Source organism: Trematomus bernacchii, unplaced genomic scaffold (assembly GCF_902827165.1).
Source record: "Trematomus bernacchii unplaced genomic scaffold, fTreBer1.1, whole genome shotgun sequence".
Lineage (NCBI taxonomy): Eukaryota > Metazoa > Chordata > Actinopteri > Perciformes > Nototheniidae > Trematomus > Trematomus bernacchii.
Window position 1 is genome coordinate 7,790,604 of NW_022987513.1, and position 18,999 is coordinate 7,809,602.

The 18,999-nt window shown below is 39.3% G+C and overlaps 2 protein-coding genes across 2 annotated transcripts in view; both read right to left on the reverse strand.

Annotated features, from left to right (window-relative positions):
- The window catches only part of cxadr (CXADR Ig-like cell adhesion molecule), a 38,015-nt gene extending 24,449 nt beyond the window's left edge, over nucleotides 1-13,566 (reverse strand). Inside the window, exon 1 of the mRNA XM_034112916.1 lies at nucleotides 13,292-13,566. Within this exon, the coding sequence (XP_033968807.1) occupies nucleotides 13,292-13,343 (52 nt within the window). The 5' untranslated portion in view covers nucleotides 13,344-13,566. The remainder of the gene's footprint in view (nucleotides 1-13,291) is intronic.
- A 1,333-nt stretch (nucleotides 13,567-14,899) lies between these two features.
- btg3 (B-cell translocation gene 3) lies at nucleotides 14,900-18,776 on the reverse strand. The gene is made up of 5 exons (XM_034152595.1): nucleotides 18,698-18,776; nucleotides 17,564-17,770; nucleotides 17,321-17,458; nucleotides 16,715-16,901; nucleotides 14,900-15,812 (listed from the first exon to the last, which is right to left on the reverse strand). Exons 2-5 carry the CDS (start codon nucleotides 17,734-17,736, stop codon nucleotides 15,603-15,605), a joined length of 708 nt encoding a protein of 235 aa, XP_034008486.1. The 5' UTR covers nucleotides 17,737-17,770; nucleotides 18,698-18,776; the 3' UTR covers nucleotides 14,900-15,602.
- Nucleotides 18,777-18,999: the final 223 nt, after the last annotated feature.

Sequence of the window (18,999 nt, forward strand, 5' to 3'; positions counted from 1 at the left end):
ACCATTAAAAGCAGCACTGGCCAAATATACATCCCTTCCCCCATCTCTGTGAGAGGAGGCACATTTATATAAAGAACCCTGAAGAGTCAGATAAGACCCCCCAGTGTCCCTGAGACCTGTGGAAACACACAGTCACACATACAAAAGGCCTGTGTCCCTCAGGATTTGTTGAAGCCCAGGGACAGTGAGATATGGACAATGCTGTGGGGGGGGGGGGGGGGGCTGGCGCTCCAAAAAGCTGATAGGCGAGTCGCCAGTCCAAGGAGCTTGCAGATAGCTCGCTGATAACACCCACATGGGGAACAACTGCAAGTGTGCCAATATAGTCATGTGAGGAGGAAATGAAAACAGAAAAGAGACATGAAGGGACATGAAGGTGCTGAATATGAGGCGTTTCAGTGATACAATGGAATGCATTGTTTATTAAAGAAACAAAATGTCTGTCTGTATAAGTGGGTGTCACACCAAGGAGATACAAACTGAAGAAGAAAACACTGCAGCTGTCAGAGATGCCAGAGAATTAATTACAAAATCATGTCCTCCTCACTACACAGGGGGAACAAACTCAAAACAATTCACTGCAAGCCATCAGGGAATGTGCGAAAGCCGTATGCATGACTTGGGAAATGGTGCAAAACTGAAAAAGGCCTCACAAACACAACATTTTCTGTTTCTGTTGCCACTTCATCCTCATTACAGGACAAGAGGGCTGGATGTTCAGAGGAGGTTTTAAATCAATCATCAGCCTCTGAAGGTGTGTGCCAAAGAGACAGCACAGAGGTATTTGTTGGCTGATTTTTATTCCTACAACAACTGCCATAAACATTTGGTTTTTTAAATCCAAATACGGTTAACAATCACACTTCAATGTGACTTAACATACACATGAGACCTGTGCTCATGGCCCATTTGCTCAAATATCTCCAATATGTGCACAGAGAGTCAGACGAACTGCAATCACATGTTGCTGAGGTGATGGAATGTGTTTCTGACATCTTCGTAGGTGGTCGGGCAAATAAAAGTCCAAATGGTGCATTTAGTCATTTTATTTTATCAAGCTTTAACAAGATTACCCAAGATGCATGTGGAGGTCTGGCACAAAGAGGGTAAATGGTAATACAATTGTGGGTTGACCTCAGGAAGGTGAGGTGTATTTATGATGTTTTAAATTCACTTTAATAAAAGTGTGTAAGGCTGTTGAAAAGAAATACTGTTTATCAAAGGCAAGTATATGTGTTCCAGACTTCCAGCGGTTTACTGTGAAAATAAATAAATAAATGAAAGCCAAATGTCTCAGTGGGATGTAGTCGTGGGGCGTCTCTCTCTCCGACACAGGAGTTTCTCCTCCTCACTGAGGGGGAGTAGGCCATGCCAGGCCCCACATCCCCCAAAACAAATAAAGTGCCTGATACAGAGAGGGCCCCTGCCGGCACCCCGGCCCCAGCCTTTGTCCGCGCCCCAAGGCACAATGCCAACTGTGATCAGGAGGCAGCCTCGCTGATCACACACTGAGACACAAGTGCAGCAGAGTGCAGCAGAGTGCAGCTACTTCATTCAGACTGATGATGGACTGTCAGAGCGGTTCCACTGTGGATAGGACGTGTTGCAGAGGCGATACAGATGATCAAATGTAGGTTTTAGAAAACATTCAAACTCAGATGCTCATTTGCCATGCAGAAACAAAGCTAAATGTGGGGGCATACAGAAGCAAATAAAAGTTTCTCACAATTGTTGAACACATAATAAGTCGGCTTAAAGCAGTAGAGCATGAGTATCAAAGTAGACCATTCCCCTTGAAATGCAGGGCAAAATGAGGGATTAGAAGTTCTTTCTGCAGCTCCTAACAAGCCTGGTGCTCAAGGTCATTAGTGAAAACTCTCCAGGAGGGGAAACTATTTCACATGTCTGGAATTTCCAGAGCTAAGCAATTTCATCTGTTCAGTCTGAAGTGGGCTGAATGATTCACTTCACCATGTCGAGGGGAAAAGAGTACATGAGAATGAACAGAGCAGGTTAAGTCCGATTTGCCTTTCACAGCGATAAGAAAGCGCTTCCTCATGGCATCTGAAGCAAATCACTGACACTAACAACTCGGGCAGCTTGGTTCGGTCAACTGAGGACGTTTTTCTCATTTGTAACTAGTAGAGAAAAATGAGTGTTTAGTTGGGTAATCCTGTCAAATGAACACAAAATGTATGTAAAGTAAATACCTATGAAGACTCATGGCTCACTGCCAAACCACTAAAAGGATTAAGGTGTGGGGCCAGACTGCAGACAGAGGCAAGTCAAAGTATCAAGAATTCAAACAAAAACACCTCGCAATGAATTCCTAGCTTCCTCCCTTATAGTGAATCACACAAAAAGTCTGCACACTATTTAAATAAACTGTTTGCCAACATCTTCATTACCATGGAGATACAAAAAATAAACAATGAAAAACTAACTTATTCCATCTGACATAAAGTTATTTGCTGGGTATAAATTGCTATGAAGTGAGTCTTTAAAAGGTGATTTCTCATGTTTTGAGTAGAATGCAAAAGGCCAACTCCTGCAGATTAAGATATGACCTCTGCCTATGGTGGATTTACACAGGAACCTATTTTCCATGCAGTGCAGAGGCATGTGTGACGTCGGCTAGATTGGCTTGGAGGCATTCAATGAGTCTGCTATGTTTGCGCCGTTTTCTCTAGGTTTGGTCTAAAATAAGGTTCCCTGCCAGAAGGACATTATATGACGGTGGTCTTCTGGACATGTGTTGAGATTACACATTCCTATGTGTTACATGCCCAGAGTGTGCAGTAAAAAGCTAAAAACGACCAACACGGACTATTTGAGTTCAAAGATATCCAATTGCCGCTGAAAGCTCCCTGAGGACAAAAATGGTGTATGGACAAAGTACTTAGTAATAACTGCTAAAACATCAATGCCTTTTCAAATGCATTTATAACATCCCATCTCTCTAAACCCGCTCATCCTGTCCAAAGCACTCTCGTCCAGGCAGAATGAGGTCTTTGTGAAAGTGTAACAACACAGACAGTCTCTTCCTGTCCTCTGTATGGGGGGAGACACTACAGCAGGACATCAAGATAAGGCCGCTGTTAAAAGATAACAAGATGGATAATCCCTTTTCTTTCCTCTCTTTCCTCCCCTGCACAGGCTGTGGAACAGGCCTGGTGCTTCAAGGCTGGAGTTCTTCTTCTCTCTGAGGCTCTTGAAGGCAGGTGTAGTAAATGCACCTGAGTGTTAAGCCTTGTAGGAAGCTGCAGGCGAAGACTGTCATTTGTTGTTACAGCTTAACCGAGACTAGTGGCTTTATTCATGCCTCTAGCTCGCACTCACAGCCAAAAACAGATGAGAAAGCTAAAAACAGCCAGTCTACACATCACATTAAATGACAAGATGGGGCATTTTAGCGTTAGTTAATCTATCCTACAAAAAGAGGAAATCCTACTTTTGAAGTCAAGACAGAATTATTTCTCTATGTCCTGTTGTTTAACTGTTTAACTGTTTAACTGCGCACAGGATGAGGCTCGACAGGCTTCTACAGAAGAGTCTGGACATTAGAAATACATTCACTAAGCCCATTGAAGACGGAGAGCTCAGATTCAAAAGGGGATTCTATATGTAGTTATTTTGACTCTGATAGTCTGCGTAAGCTAATTAGATCAATCTCAACAACCCAAGCATCTAAAAGAAAAAAACCTTAGAGAGCTTATCACTGCAAACTCTACACAAACCCCTTCAGAAAACATTAAGCACAGTGTACATCGACATTTAAGTTACTCTCACATTAAATTGGACTCCAGAGCATGAAATTGCTTTAGAATCAAAGAGCCGCAGCTCTGCTATTTTGTAAAAAGCAGCCGTGTAAAGCCGATACTAGGGATGCAATGAGGAGCCTAACAACCCAAGATAAAAGCAATTGCACATACAACATCTTCCCTCGTCTATTTTTAATTAAGAATTCAACAAGAAACAAATTAACAAGAGCTTTCTGAAACAAAGGGATGTATTGAAATGATAACCAAATGCTGTAATATTATTTCTTAATGAAAGTTAAATAAAAGAGCAATCAAGTCATTAACATTGTAATGCTTCAGATTTCAGTCCTGGTTGATTTGGTGATACCCATGGTTACCGTGGTAACATCAACTAAGGGTTTGATACTTGATGTAAAGAGAACAGCATAGAGTTTCAATGAAATACAATTGTGCTTTAAATTACATGCTGCATTGGAAAACCTCTCAATCTGATTCCATGTGACAAAGATGCACTCCAACCCCAATAAAAACTCAATTGACCTGTTTCAGTCTGTTCATGTTTTGGAATGTTCTATTTCAGTTTTCTACAATTAAAAAACATGAATATTATATTCAATTTCTGCTACACACTACACACTGGGCCATCGTCTGGTTACAACTGGCTCAACTAGACTACTCTGTGAAAAATGCTAACTTATTCATATAATACTTGGGAAGGAAATTAAAATGCCATCTTTCAGGGCGAACAAGTAAATCAAGTTTGAGCTTTGTTGTGAGTAGAAACGTAACATCAGTAACGTAAACGTTTTCTATTCATTGATGGCTAAGAGGAAGAATGCCTACGATTGATATTGTCTAACTACTTTGTCTTCTATATCTTAAACTCAATTTATACCATCCTAACAATATCTTGGGGAAATTGGCATTTACAAATACCCTGACACTTAAAAAGGTTTCAGCAAGGTTGTCTGGCTCATAAGTGTTTAGTAGATGTAGTAAAGTGCTTTTGCCTGAAACCTAGCACACAAGCAAACTCCCTGCTGGCTTGAATGACATCTAAAAAGGTCTGACCCAAGAGTAGTCTGGAAAAGCAGCCAAATGCTTAAAAGGGTAGTCTGGACCAGGCTGACAAGTACATCATCTCAGAGAAAGTGACAGAGACACAACACAATGTCCACCTTATGTGGCGTGGCCAGTACCCAAAAATATACAATAACAGAATCCCTGTTGAATCTTGATAGAGAATTGAAAGCAGTTCAAGATGTATTTCCCAACCTGATAAATCCATCCCACAAGGTTTACATCACTATCTGTTCACAGGGGCATGCCGCTAGTTTCCCCCACACTATTTTACAGCAGAGCGATAATCAACAACTTTTTGTATCCAAACTAATTAGTCTTTTTGACAAGGTCTTTGAAGCTCTTCCGATGCAACAGTTCTACACAAACATGAATGGCTGATTAATAATAGTCAATAGGGAAGTTGGTTTTTTAGTTGATAATATCACATTGTAGACCGTCACAGCGGCTCTTTTTATGTCTACAGGTCATTCATCTCCAGCTGAAGACTAGTGTTACAGCTGTACCTGCTGCTGATCAATTGTCCCTTAACTCTCATCAGAAAGAAAAAATACAGAGCTGATGTTTACCTAAGAGTGATAAGAGTTGGGTGGTGTGGGAGCTAGTGTAACAGCAGGTTTACTCTCCTCCTTCCAATTATCAGCCACTCAGAAAGAGAGCCAGCCAGCCTTAAAGCTCTGTGTGTGTCCATGAATTATACATGGACTCCATTAAGACACTTAACAGCTGGTTCCTTTGGAACTTTCCAGCAACCACTGCAGCCCGGTTGCCCCTGTGTGCCTGCTTATTAAAACAGCAGCACTTGTGATTAAGGTTGTGCAGTAATGTACGTTCTTACCAAAATAAAGCGGCCAGTCCCAGAGCTATTTTCAGTTCAATCTCCTCTCTCTGGAGGACGACTGGGCCAGCTGCCGATTCCCTCGCACGGCGGCGAGATGCACTACAGTAATGAAATGTCTGTTGGTGCTCGCTGACCTTGCTGTGGTTCAGACGTTGAGCCTTTTCTATACCCAACTGTAGCAGATGTCCTGGTCATTATACCCATAGATCCAACTACGACCCAAGAGTAATAACTTCAGGGAAATACTATTTTAATGAACAAGTGCAGTGCCCGTTTAAAAAATGTCTGTTGGAGAGGACTGAATGCTTTGCCTGTGATAATGTCGTTCAATATAATACACTATTATTCACTGAACTACCCAGCATTATGTTAGATCTCTCCATCTTGATGCGAGGTAGATGCATGTAGTCTACATTGTGCGAATTAAGCTTATTTTTTTTTAACAATTGAATCAAATATTTGAATGCCGGACTTTTACTGTGTGGTACGAAAAGTTGTATTAATAGTTATATACTCAAGTACAACATTTTTTAGCAGCCTGTTCTTGTTCTTATTATGCATTTGTTATGCTTCTGGTTCCCTAAAAATTGAAAGTGTATATTTTTCGATTCTCTTCATTGCATGACCAATGGGTAAGCTTTCATCTAATCTAATCTCATGTAATGCTCTTTCATGAAACAAAGCATTTCCTTGCATTCATATTTCCAAAGGAGATTAGTTACATCTTGCTCAAATGCAGTAGCTTTCCTTCCAATAAATCTTTCTACACCTGTAAACATCCATTGCATCTTATAATATCCAACAGTGAAATGTATTCACATCAGAGAAATAGTGAGGGTCGCTTGATGCCATTTATAGAATGCACAGATATGCAGTTGCAAAGCATTTCTAGGTTAAAATGTAAAACCTACGTTGGATATTTCACCTCTTTACATATGTATGGATATGAAATACTGTCTTTGGCTTCAGCTTGATTATGAGGCAACAAATGGGATTTTCCAGGTCTTATTCTGTGTCGCTTTGTATACTCCTTTAACACACTTAACAAGATTCGGCTGGCATCTTCATTTTTCACTAGAAACCGCTTTAATATAATTCTAAAATCTGTAACACAAGCAATCACAGCGTTGTAAAATTGCTATGATGTTGTGCTTGGACACAGGCCTTTTTCATAAAAATCTCTTAATTTCCATTGACAGGAGTTATTAGCATAACTAAATAATTTGACATGATAATTACCAGTAACATGTAACAAGTAACATGTAATGATTAAACATCAGGTCAAGACACAAAAAGACTGACATGAATATCAACGCCAAAGCGAGTAAAACCCACTGGGACTGAATCAAGATAGAGGCTTTCTACAGACAGCACTTTCTTGCCTTTTTTCACAATATCCACATTAGACAATGTGTAATGCTTTTCAATGAGAGAGGTGCTCAAATTGGCTCCTTCAACAGCTGCTTTACCCCTCCTCCACCCAAAATGCACCCTACCTTCTGCTTATGTCCCTTATTTCCTCAGCCACAATATTGTTCAAGATTAGACACACAATTAACTCTAATGTTCTTAGCGGGCGAGAGAGTGGGCTTACTGCCGGAAGACAAAATATAATCTTATTCCAACGAGTAACACAATGCGCGGACATTAGCTGATAATGTGATATGCACAATACATTATAAAACGCTCATCTCCCAAATTATGCATCCATTGGAAGTAAGAAGCGGTAACAAAAGGTTTGTTGTCAGATCAAATTGTCAGGTGTGGTTTTTTCCACTTCGTAGCCTTAAATTAAGCCGAATTCTTTAACATTGAACAAAGGATAATCTAACAGAGGTTCAAGCATGTGTAGAGCTGAGCTGACAAGTAGCTAGCAGGTAAGCAGGAGCAGACTGCTCACCAGCACCTGATGCAGCACCCCAGGGACCGGCCTGCCACACTGTGCATCCTCACACTGAGATGGCTAGCTCAGATGCCGTGAGAATATTATGCAAAAACAAACCGAGTACATAGCCATAAAGGGAAAAAAAGTGAAGTAGAGTAATGCCTAACAGACCAGGATACTGACAGTTTTATAGCATACACAGTTAAACAGAATTAAAATAGGCAAGTCCGAGAGACGTTAAACCCAGAAACATCCATCATTTGAAAACAGTGAATCCATTACCATTCCATAAATGAATGCTAAACATCCAGGCCTCGTTTACAAAAAAGCTGTGCCTTATTAAGCATAGTACTCATTTCATTTTAAAAGGTAAAATTAATTGCAGAATAACTTCATTTGAATAATTTTACATCAGAGTAACAAAATCCTTCAAATATCCTCCACTGCCAAGTGTGCAGCACATTCTGCTTCTATGCCGTTTATCTAGAATAAAATGTAATCAGGCGATGCTCATTTGAGATATGACTCATATGAGGTATATGAAAACTGTTATTATCATCACAGTTAACAGCTTATTTGTCAAAGAGCATATTATTCGTCATTATAAGCAGAGGGCGTCCGTGCACTGCAACGCTGGGCATCAAGTTGCTATTTGATGAATGTGCTTTGGGCTTGTTTATCGCCCTGAAAGCGTGACACAGCGATGATGACCGATGGACTCAAGAGAGCGGGGAAATCAGCATTGCAGCGACCTTGTTTTAACCAATAGGTTACATGAATATACATGGATAGCAAGGGAAATGTCTCTTGCAAGGCACAATCTCTATCCAACCCTTTGTTTGAGATGTTCAAACTCATTTACTTCTTGAAATTGTGACTCATTTCTGAACCATGGGGTCCTGTTATTACTGACAGAGGCAGACAATCAGGATTCTCGTTTCTAGCCAGCGTCTGCCGATTAATCAAGCCGACATTCACAACAGGAGTCCCCGTCTGACCTTTTACTGTTTCTGTCTGACTAGTTCTAAAACAAGAATGCTTAAGGGTCTTAAACTGAGGTTGAAGCTGCATGTCAAATGCAAACAAATTCAGCATCCTCACCAGTCGATTTTCCATGTAGAAGGCAAGTAAAGAGCAACTGAGTCCTAGTATTATAAGCATTAAAGGGAATATGGAAAGTTATTATATTCTAACATAAACCTAATGCTCTGTTGAGCTAAATTTCAGATTTTCGCATTAATGCAATCGGCAGAAGTAAATATCTAATGCAAGGCTTTTAACGAACTACATCATGTTAGCATAGCCTTGCAATGACGCTAATCTAAAGATGGATTCGTGTTGGCGTGATGACGTTTAGTTGTTATTTGTTAACTTGTTAGGATTTTCGGAGACTCACGACTGAGGTAATACTGAAGTCATTTTTTTAGTAGAATAAAACTTGACAATCTATTAGGCTTGTGTTAACTCCATAACTAATTTAAGGCATCTAACCACCAATATGCTAAAAAAAAGTTGACTTGTAGACGAGGTAAGCAGAAGAAGTAAAATGCTAAGTAATTTCCAGGTCTTAGGACTCATTCGTGCACCACTTTACTTGAGGGAATACCTTAAAACAGTTCAGCAGATACTCAATTCATCAGAAAAGATCAGTACCGTCTTTGCACTTATTGACGCTTGCATACGGAGGGTCAAGAGTCCTAACCTTGAAAACAAGTTGTGTGTTGTATAAATGAAAATAATTTTGCTAATACAGTACAAACATGCAATACAATATATTGATATGCTCTCATTTACAATATTCTGCCGGTTCAGCTGCCCACTTTTCGCTCCTTTTAATTATTTTAAATTAAATAACTTTAGACAGAGGATCAGACTAAACGAGCAAATTGACCAAGCATGCAAAATGACCAATACATGTTGTTCCCCTAGGTCGAAAAAGACCTATGCATGACCTTTATTAACTGATCAGCCACTAATTTGTGTCACAAAGGCAAAACTGTTCCAGAGCAATGCTTATTGGAAAATGATGCACATCATTTGCATGCCTCTGGGGAGTCTGAGGCTGTCAGTAAGCCAATACTTTGGCTTAAGAATGATGAGAGAGTAAGAGTTAGAAGACATGCAAACTAGAAATATCAGTCAATGTAACATTGACTTCATGGCCAAGGGATTCACGTATAATCTTGCCAATATATCTTCCCACAACAATGTGTTGGCAGCAGCCCAGATGCAGTTTTAGCCCCTACCTGTGAAAAAGGAATGAGCTCTGAATACAGAGTGGCTGCACATCCATTAACAGGACTCAGAAACAAGCATCGCTATTAATCATTTTCAGTAATCTCTAGCAGGCAGCAATTTGTTCATTCGGTAATTCGGATATAAAATGGAAGGTGGGGGTGGGAAGAGGCAGAGTAATGTGGCGAGGTAAAGACGGGATCAGCGTTTCACACTCTCATATAAGTGAACAGGAGTTGGCACAGGGTTTGTGCAGCACGGGTACGCTAAAATATTAGCGTCTCGGGCTGTGAATATTCATACGTGGTTGTCCCAATCATCATCAGATTGTGGAGGACAAAGCCGTGTCCCTGGAGTGTAATTTGATTCTACATGTTCCTGCTTAATTTCCAAGGACAGGTGGCTCCGGGCAGAGAGGGTGAATGCTTGGAGGTGAAGCTGTGACTGCAACATGTTTCAGCCAACAGGAGGCAAGTAGTGGACTGCTGGGTCATCATGACAAGTGAATATGACCTCAAGTCATGACTGTCTGCGTGGGGCCAATGACAATGGCTCAGACTGTGGTGAACATGCCTCCACACATCTTTATGGTTGTTACTATTCCTTCACAACACCTAAGCAATCAACACACAGCTTATAAGAGTTCTGCAAAGAAGAGTGACTGATCAAGGCATTATTGTATCAAGATATTCAATACTTCAACAGCAGATATGTCCTGCTCTAAATGAGGATACTATCATTCATAAAAGCAAGGGGGAGGGGTAGTGTTGTACAGCAACTGGAGCACGCACACACACAAGTACACTCCCTGGATCTGCGTGTCTGTTTTCAAAAGGTTTCCAAGCAACCAGATCCTGGCCAGGGCCTTTGGTTGTAGGCTTATCAGGTAACTGCTTTCTGCGCCTGATCACATGTTCACTAGGTTTCTGTTTGCTTGACTTTTGACCAAAACAACAAGGAGTGGAGGAGAACACAGGAAGGGTCCGGAAGAACTTTAATCAGGGGAAATTATTGTTCAGGATCAGAAATGAGAAATATACAGACTAAATAAAAAAAGTGTGTGTTGATAAAAGGAAGAAGTGGACAGATATGACGGGAAGGTCTAGCCATGGTGTTTAATGATTGACAAACACATAATGTTTCTTGGATAAGCTCTACGATGACAGATTTAAAAAGCAGAACAGCTGGGGGCAGGTTTGCTTAAGCAGTAGGCAGCTTGCCTTTTTCTATAAACTGTGGTAATACATTTTCTTTATTCAAATAAAATGATGAAATAAATTTATAAACCTTTCAAATAACTTGAAAATGTTGTTAGCAGAACTATGCGTCAGCCCTTGCATGTAGCACTGTTCAGTGTTTGTAACAGCATCTGTTGCATTGTCACGAGTCCATGCCAACCCAACAGCAACTTGATCTCTGATAACATTGTCATATAAAAAAACATCTCCACAAAGAAGAGGGGGGAACCATAAAATAAGCATTTTCACAACTACACTGTGTACACATGTTCTTTACTCTTTTCTTTTCCTAGCCTCAAATTGTTTAGAAGCTTGACTTGTAATATGATGACTAGCTAAATACTCATCAATGACTACAAGTTAAAGCATTTAAGATCTTCTTTTTACACAACATTCCTTTTCTTCATTTTGTCAACATTATATATGCCATGTGATGGCTCACAGACAAATAGAGCAAGGAAAGCGGAGCATAACGACCCCATTTGTTATTTTGCCATTTAAGAGGGGTTGGGCTATTATTGTGTATTACTAAGCCATGATAAAAGAATGCTACGAGTCTGGCAGATACTGTTTTTGTTCGCTGAAGTAGAACAGCGCCCAAATGACGAGGCCATGATTCCATTAAGATGGTAATGAGCCAAAACTAGTGTACAAAACAATGGTAGTCATGAGACAAAGGAAGGCTTAACAACATGCTGTATACAACCTTATATTACACCCAATGCCCCTGCTTTTACAAAGAGAGTTGTCCTGGATGAAACTAAACAAAGCACACCTTCCTCACATACGGTTTCTCACTAATAAGCAGAATGGAATGTCATTGCCCTGACCATGGCTCTGTCTATCTAATCTAAAAACTTTTCAATAACCACTGCATTGCACAAGCCAACAGAGGAGTCTGTAGAAAAAGTTTCACATTATTGTTTGGAGTAATGTGGGAGTGATCAGCTAGTTTCAGGGTAAATTCCAGGGAGGCCACACCCATACGAATCAAATTGCTACAAATAACAAAACTGAAGAGAGGTAAATTAATACTTTTAAGATGAATAAACTAAGATTGTTATTAAATAGTTTATCACATTAGCAATGTTTCTGCATGTATCACCCTGATGAGACAAAAACAGGTCAAACAACAAAGTTTGACATTTTTGGATAAAAACTTGAATTTGTATTCAACTGTATTATATTGCTTTGAATGACTAACATGCCAAAAGGTAAGTTAGTGGTAGCCACACTTGAGTTAAAATAAAGCCCTTGTCTCTGCCCATGTGGTTTCCAGTCCAATAAAGAATATATTATATCCTTTGAATAATTAACTATAAGTTAGTTAAGGTTAAAAATAACTATTCTGTTCAAAGGTTTCACAACCTCCACTGTTATCTACCCACCTACGGTGTCAACAAACAGCAAAACCCTCGTTGAGGGTGACCGAACTTTCATATTAGAAGGATTAAAAAGGTAAAGACACCAATTTAAGCAGAGATGTCAACAGGAGCAACATGTGGTTATGTTACATGCGATGGTGTGGGATTTGGGATTTGGGACTGTGGAAGGGGGGTGGGGGGGTTCAGCACTGATGGCAGATGGCAGACAAAAATGCCGCCCTTTGAAGTCCTGCAGCCACAGGTTTGAGAGCGGATTAAGATATTGTTTTAACCACCACCACCAGATATCAAACGGAAATAATAGCTACCATCTAATTTCTGTTCGAGGCTCAAACATATTGCCATATATTTAAACATTCCCTTAGACAAGAAAATTAACCTCAAGACAACCACTTATTATCTGTTAAACATGTTAAATAAACCACTGTAACGCATGGGGTTATTGAGATAAAATGCATGAAATAAAGTAAGAAAACGTACATTATCGGTAAAAGCTTAGTAATAAAGTTTGGATACAATGTTGGCAACTAGTTTAACTGAATGTGGTTTGTCCGGACGCTTGTTCTGGTGTGCGAGCTAACTAAACTGACCTGTGGTCGGAGTTACTCGGAGTAAATTCAAGTGTATTAAAATGTGGTTTGGTACTACTACTGAGCCAGTTGAATTTTAACCATAACATAAGGTAATATAACACAACATAAAGTTTTCAGCATGTTTTACTTCTTGAACCAGGCATGTTCCGTGATAAGGCCAGCGGTGTTGTAACGTGACACGGCTGACCAGAGACTGTGCTCGCCGCCGTTTTAGTAAAAAAATCCATGAGAATCACAAAGTGTCTCCCCGGCAGTTGGTGGCAGAAAACTTACCTGCAAAGAGGCTCAGCAGTACACAGCAAAAGCGGCATATCGTAAGCTCCATTCCTGGTCCAGCTATTCCACGACTTCCTCAGTGAAACTCGGTCGAAGAACTTGTGTTGAGTTCGAGTGAAAAGCGGCAGATCAGCTCGACCGAGCATCCAAACTCCGCTCCTCCTTCTCCTCCTCCTCTCTGCAGGTGCAAAGTGGAGCGCGCCGCAAGCTGTCACGTGACAAGCGGAATTTCCAAACGAGATCCGGTGTCGCCCTCTGCCGGTCTGAAGCGGAAGCAGTATGAAAAAACAGCCGTGTTGTCCTGTTTTAGGTTTCAAGGCTTTCAAGGTTTCAAGGCTTTTATTTGTCATACGTCACGTGCTTAGCTGCAGTGTAGTTATGACGATGAAAATCTTAGGTCACGTATTATTACCACAACCACATGTGGAACAACAAGAGATTGTGTACTTAAGTAAAAGTAGAAAATACCAAAGTGTAGGAATACTCTGTTAGATATCTCCCTTAACTAAAAGTACACAAGTATTGACATAAAAATATACTTAAAAGTACCAAAATTAAAAGTAATCGTTATGCAGATGGGCCCATTTCAGAATCATATATATTATATGTTTTGGTTATAATTATTGATGTTTTGATGTGTTTATCAAGCTGGTAAAGGTGGAACTAATTTCAATTACTTTATTTTCTGCTGGGTAGAATGTGAATTGAATCCAGTTGTATCTAAAGTATTTTGTAAGTGTTGATTCTATTGTTTATCATTAATATATATCTGCAGAATAACTAAAGGTTCTACATAATTGTAGTGGAGAAGAAGAAGAACAAAATAGCATAACATGGAAATATGCAAGTGCAGTACAAGTACCTCAAAATTATACTTAAGTACAGTACTTGTAAATGTAATGAGTTACTTAACACCACTGATAATATTACATGTCCTATAGATGCCATTTAGGGTTAGAATCTTGTCCAAGGACACTCCACATGTTCCCCATCTGTAGGGGCAATTGTGGAAGATAACAATTTGTACAACTTTGATGGAGTCAAAGTCCTCTCCTTTTTCCCAGTCTAAAGTTTGTACTATTCAAGAATATTTCTATATTTCAAAATGGTGAAATTGTAAATATACAAGTTCAGATTCTGTTTCAGTTAACCTTTTATATTCAAATTTTTAATCCATATATTTGCCTAAAAAATAATAATGGCAGACCTATATAACATGTTACATTCCAAAAACTGTGGGCCCAGTGGTTTGTGGTGGATAAATATCTAAACAGTGACAACTCAGTGACCTCGTGTTAACTTACTTCTGGTTTGTTCAAATAAAAGATGTGGATAATTAAGCACTTTTATTGCAAAGACGACTGGGAAACTGTAAATATCTAAATAGTTACATTGAACAAGATACAATTACTTCCACCAAACAGTAGATTCTAGTATACAGTATATTATTTGACAATGTTTTATCATCTATGATGTACATGCTTTTTTTTTTATTTACCTCAACTAACTTAACAATTTTGTTTATTGCACTATTATGATGTATATATATATATATATATATAATATTTAGCATTATTAAAAGGTGCCTGAGCTTCAAGATGTTCATTGCCAAAACTATGCTGTAGCTATGAGACATGTAAAAAAACAAAGGCTCCCAATAAAGTGAATAGAATTGCATTTGTGTTGCTCAAACTACTTTATGATTATGCTTGAAAGATAATGCGTATACAAACCCATTTAGCTAAAGATGAATACTAAATGTATATGAAAAGTGATCTGTTGAGCATAACATCTCATTTAACCATTAGGTCCCCAGTTTGATTCTGTTTTCATTCAATTTTTTTTTTTTTACATACCAATAGACAAATAGAGGGGAAAAAATACCCTTGAATGTAGGAATTTAATCACACGATTGTATAATCCTTTTGTTAACACCAACACAATGCACAAAGCATGATACTCCAAAATTGTGTTTAATAAAACTCCATAAATATAAGTCTATACATCTGACAAATCTGCACTATTAATAAATAAAACATAATCACAAAAAGGACAAAGTAGGTGCTATACATGAACGTTTCCCATTGTAAAAATACAGTACTTCAAATTGTGTAGTATTCCAATTCAATATCTAATTTATACAGGTGATTAATTTAAAGTATAACAAACTGTCTAAAGTGCACAAATATTTTTTTATCAAAAACAATCAATATATATCTATAAATATTCATGTTAAAAAAACATTTTTCAGTCATTTTAAAGTCGTCTTCCGCTTTAATGTCTGTGTGAACCAAAAGCACCATGATTCCTAATTGTAACCATGTGCCGAATTTTGGAGGACGTCCCAGTACCTGGTGCTTCTTCCATACGTGTAGCTAGGGGGGACCCACATATTAGGCATTAGAGTGTGGGGCCCTCTGCTATGGGGCCTGAAGCCGTAGTGAGGCTGTGGAAGGATGTAAGCGTTCCCTGGCACCATCTTCTTAGGATGCCACGAGGGAGCAGTAGGATTTATTGCCTTGAATAAAACAAATAAAAGGTTCCATCAAAACCAACACAAACAATCGTAGCCTTTGATCCCAGGAAGCATTTGACTCACAATTATTGGGGGAACAACAATTTACAAAACATCAATTATAAAATTAATTAAATTTGAACACAACAAAACATGGTTAATGTGGTCAACTAAAACCTGGTAGTTTCAAGCCAATGTAAAGTCATGTTATGAATGACATGGATCAATGATGTGTGGCTGTTGTGACAGAGTCAATGGGAGTCTGCGCCCTGTAGAGTCCTGGGTTGCAGTTGAATCCTCTTTTCTGCGTAGGAAGGTTCCTAACTGAGTGAAATGAACGTGAAGCCATAAGGGGTGTTCAAATTCTCTAGATTTTAGGGGAAAAAAACATCATGCTCCCCCTTGTCATCTCCTTCAGCTTAGGACCATCCTTTATGAGATAATGCTATCCCACAATCCCTTGCGTCCTAAACATTTAATCAGTCAGGCGTTTACAGAAATAGTTTACAGATTGTTCTTATTCATTTATGTTTGAAATGTGATATGCACAATAATAGATATGTCGGCTTTACAAGTTACACACATTTTGCATGAAGTATTATTTAATCAAAGAGTTTCATACTAATTGGGATTAATGTTGATTATACAGGAGGCGAATGATCCTAGCCTAGCTTAAGTGCAGTCGAATTCTCCTACTGTAGCACCACAGTAGTCTTTTCCTAAATCCTGATTAATTCTCCTTCACATCTTTTACTAACCCTATGATGTTTCAAGAAAGTGTTAAGGAAAAAACCGTAACATTTATTTTGGACTATTGGAACACAGAGCTGGCGCAGCCTCCCATTCTTCTCCAAACATGCATGGGGTTTTTAGTCATGGGGGTTTTACAATGCATTATGCCTTACCTTGTAATCAGAGCGGCTGTTGTGCACAGTGTGGGGGGAAGTGCGTGTTGCCTCCTCATCAGAGGATGATCCAGAGTGGTAGTCTGATGTCACCCTCTCCAAAGCCTGAGTCACCTTTGCAACATCTTTGTCGTCCTCATCATTAGAGAAAGTGGCCAATGAGAACCAAGGGTTTGTCTCTCCGTGCCTAATAATGGGAAAAGTCATAAAAAAGGTGTAGGAAAGTTTAACATACATAGAATATCTGTTTAAAGTAGACCATTCTTTAAAAGGTTTGGTTGGAAGAAAAATACTTCATGTTGAAATTTAAAAAAGGATTTTGACATATTTGACTTTTTTGTAATACGCTCAAAAACAAGAAAAAGTACAGGGGTGAAACACAAAATACATTTCAATTAGAAGAGTGTGATTCTGTTCATGTTCTGCATTAATTGGCATCAGTGGCTACAGATGCCAGTCAAATATTTACAATTATCCTGACAAAAGTATACTGGTTGCCTTTAAAATGATTTTTTTAAAGCTAAATCCATTAGTAATTTTTTATGAACTTCAAACTTCTTCCAATTCTGTCTCAGATCTTTATGGCAATTTAACTCAAAGTCTTACCTGCAACAGACCTCTCCAGGGTCTACCCACAATGTGAGTTCCCGGGACAGTGCCAGGTCACTGTACTGAACCCCGCTTTCTCGGCAGGCCCGAAGGAGCTCTGGATCCTGCCGCTGGACCCGGTTCACTCTGATGCACCTGCAGATCACAGGCAACAGATTTTAGTACACTATTTGTGAAACAGAAAGATGTCTTGGAAAGCAAAAGTTATTTGTAAAAACTGCAGAGGACAGAGAGCAGCACCTGTATGCCTGTCCTTTGCTGGGGTTTCCAGGGTACCAGTGCCCCTTGAACTTCTCCTGCAGTGCAACAGCCAGCCTCTCAACAAACAGATCGATCTTGTGTGTTTCCAACTTCCCACCCTTTATTACAAGCCTCTTCAGGAAGAATACCACAGCTGCAATTTCTCTCCTCATGTTTCACATGCGTTTCATTACCTTCCTACAGCCCCTGTAACGAGATAACTTTATTAAGATTGGCAGCAGTAAACAAGGCACATATACAATTATGATAATTTCTAGTAAGTAAGATATCAGTTGGTAAATGAGGTTAGTCCTTCTGGTTTTAAGGACATTTAACCTTCACCCCAGCTGGAACTTTTTGGAAAAAAAAGCCTTAAATGTTTCTGATGAAAAGTAGCACTAGTATTATTAGGTCTGAAGGAACAACAACTCAGGGGAAACTGCAATTACAACCATTTAGTTATTTGCCTAAACTAACGTTATCCCAGACATTGATAAAAAAAAAGATGCATTCCAAAAAAAATAAAAATACTGTTGTTATGTTGCCTTGGGAACTTTCAGGAAGTCCCGTTCATTAGTTAGCAAGACTCCATGTGCCCAAGGGAACGATTGCTGTTTTAGAGATTATTGTGGTTTAAAATTATGAAGGGATGAAGTAAACACTGAAACAGATAAAAAGGCAATTTCGTCGCATTTAGTCTTATCTGTTGTTGTTTTTGTTTTCAACCTTAACGGTCCAGCTATTATAATGTCTGGCGGGCTGTGACGCACTAGTTCTGGTTTTCTACGCATCACCGCACTGCACAACATTTGCTGTACTCACCTAGCTGGTTAGGCTAACAGTACAAACATGTTAACACAACGGTGGCGTTTTGAAAACAACTTCATGGTGATTACAAAGCAGTATTCACTCTAGAGAATAAAAGAGTATTAGCATTAGTTCCATAGCTAACGTTAGTAACTTCACCAACAGCCTCATGTCATGTTGCTGACTAACACAGCAATACTTTGTTTGAATGTCGCGGGAAAAGTTTGAACATTGCTATATAATAAACTGTTAAATAGTCCCATTTACGTTATATACAAACTATATTAAAAGTTAGTGAGACAAGAGGCTACATTCATCCTTACTCACCTTTCTTTCAGCTCTCCTCCAGCGTGTGGCCAAATGATCAATGGAATGGAAAGTCGGTCAGCAGAAGAACCCTTGAGACTCTGTTCTTAACCACGCCCTTTACAACACAGCAGCCGCTCACCGAGCACTCTCATTGGTTACAAACAGACGATGTAGCGCATTCATTGGTCGAGCAAATGCTCTTCGTGGAGATAAGCCATTACTGTCATGACTCAAAGCGTCAGGCATGTCTTTTATGTTTGTTGCAACTGTAGCATCCAGAGAAGTCCTTTCATCATGAATGTTTACAAAAATAGGCATAA

What these genes read in the sequence shown, in the direction of transcription:
- btg3 (XM_034152595.1), bottom strand. Translation starts at nt 17,736, where the DNA reads ATGAGGAGAGAAATTGCAGCTGTGGTATTCTTCCTGAAGAGGCTTGTA. An exon ending in AGCAAAGGACAGGCATACAG is followed by an intron (nt 17,459 to 17,563) that starts GTGCTGCTCTCT and finishes TGTGATCTGCAG; the next exon opens with GTGCATCAGAGTGAACCGGG. An exon ending in CCTGGAGAGGTCTGTTGCAG is followed by an intron (nt 16,902 to 17,320) that starts GTAAGACTTTGA and finishes TCCCATTATTAG; the next exon opens with GCACGGAGAGACAAACCCTT.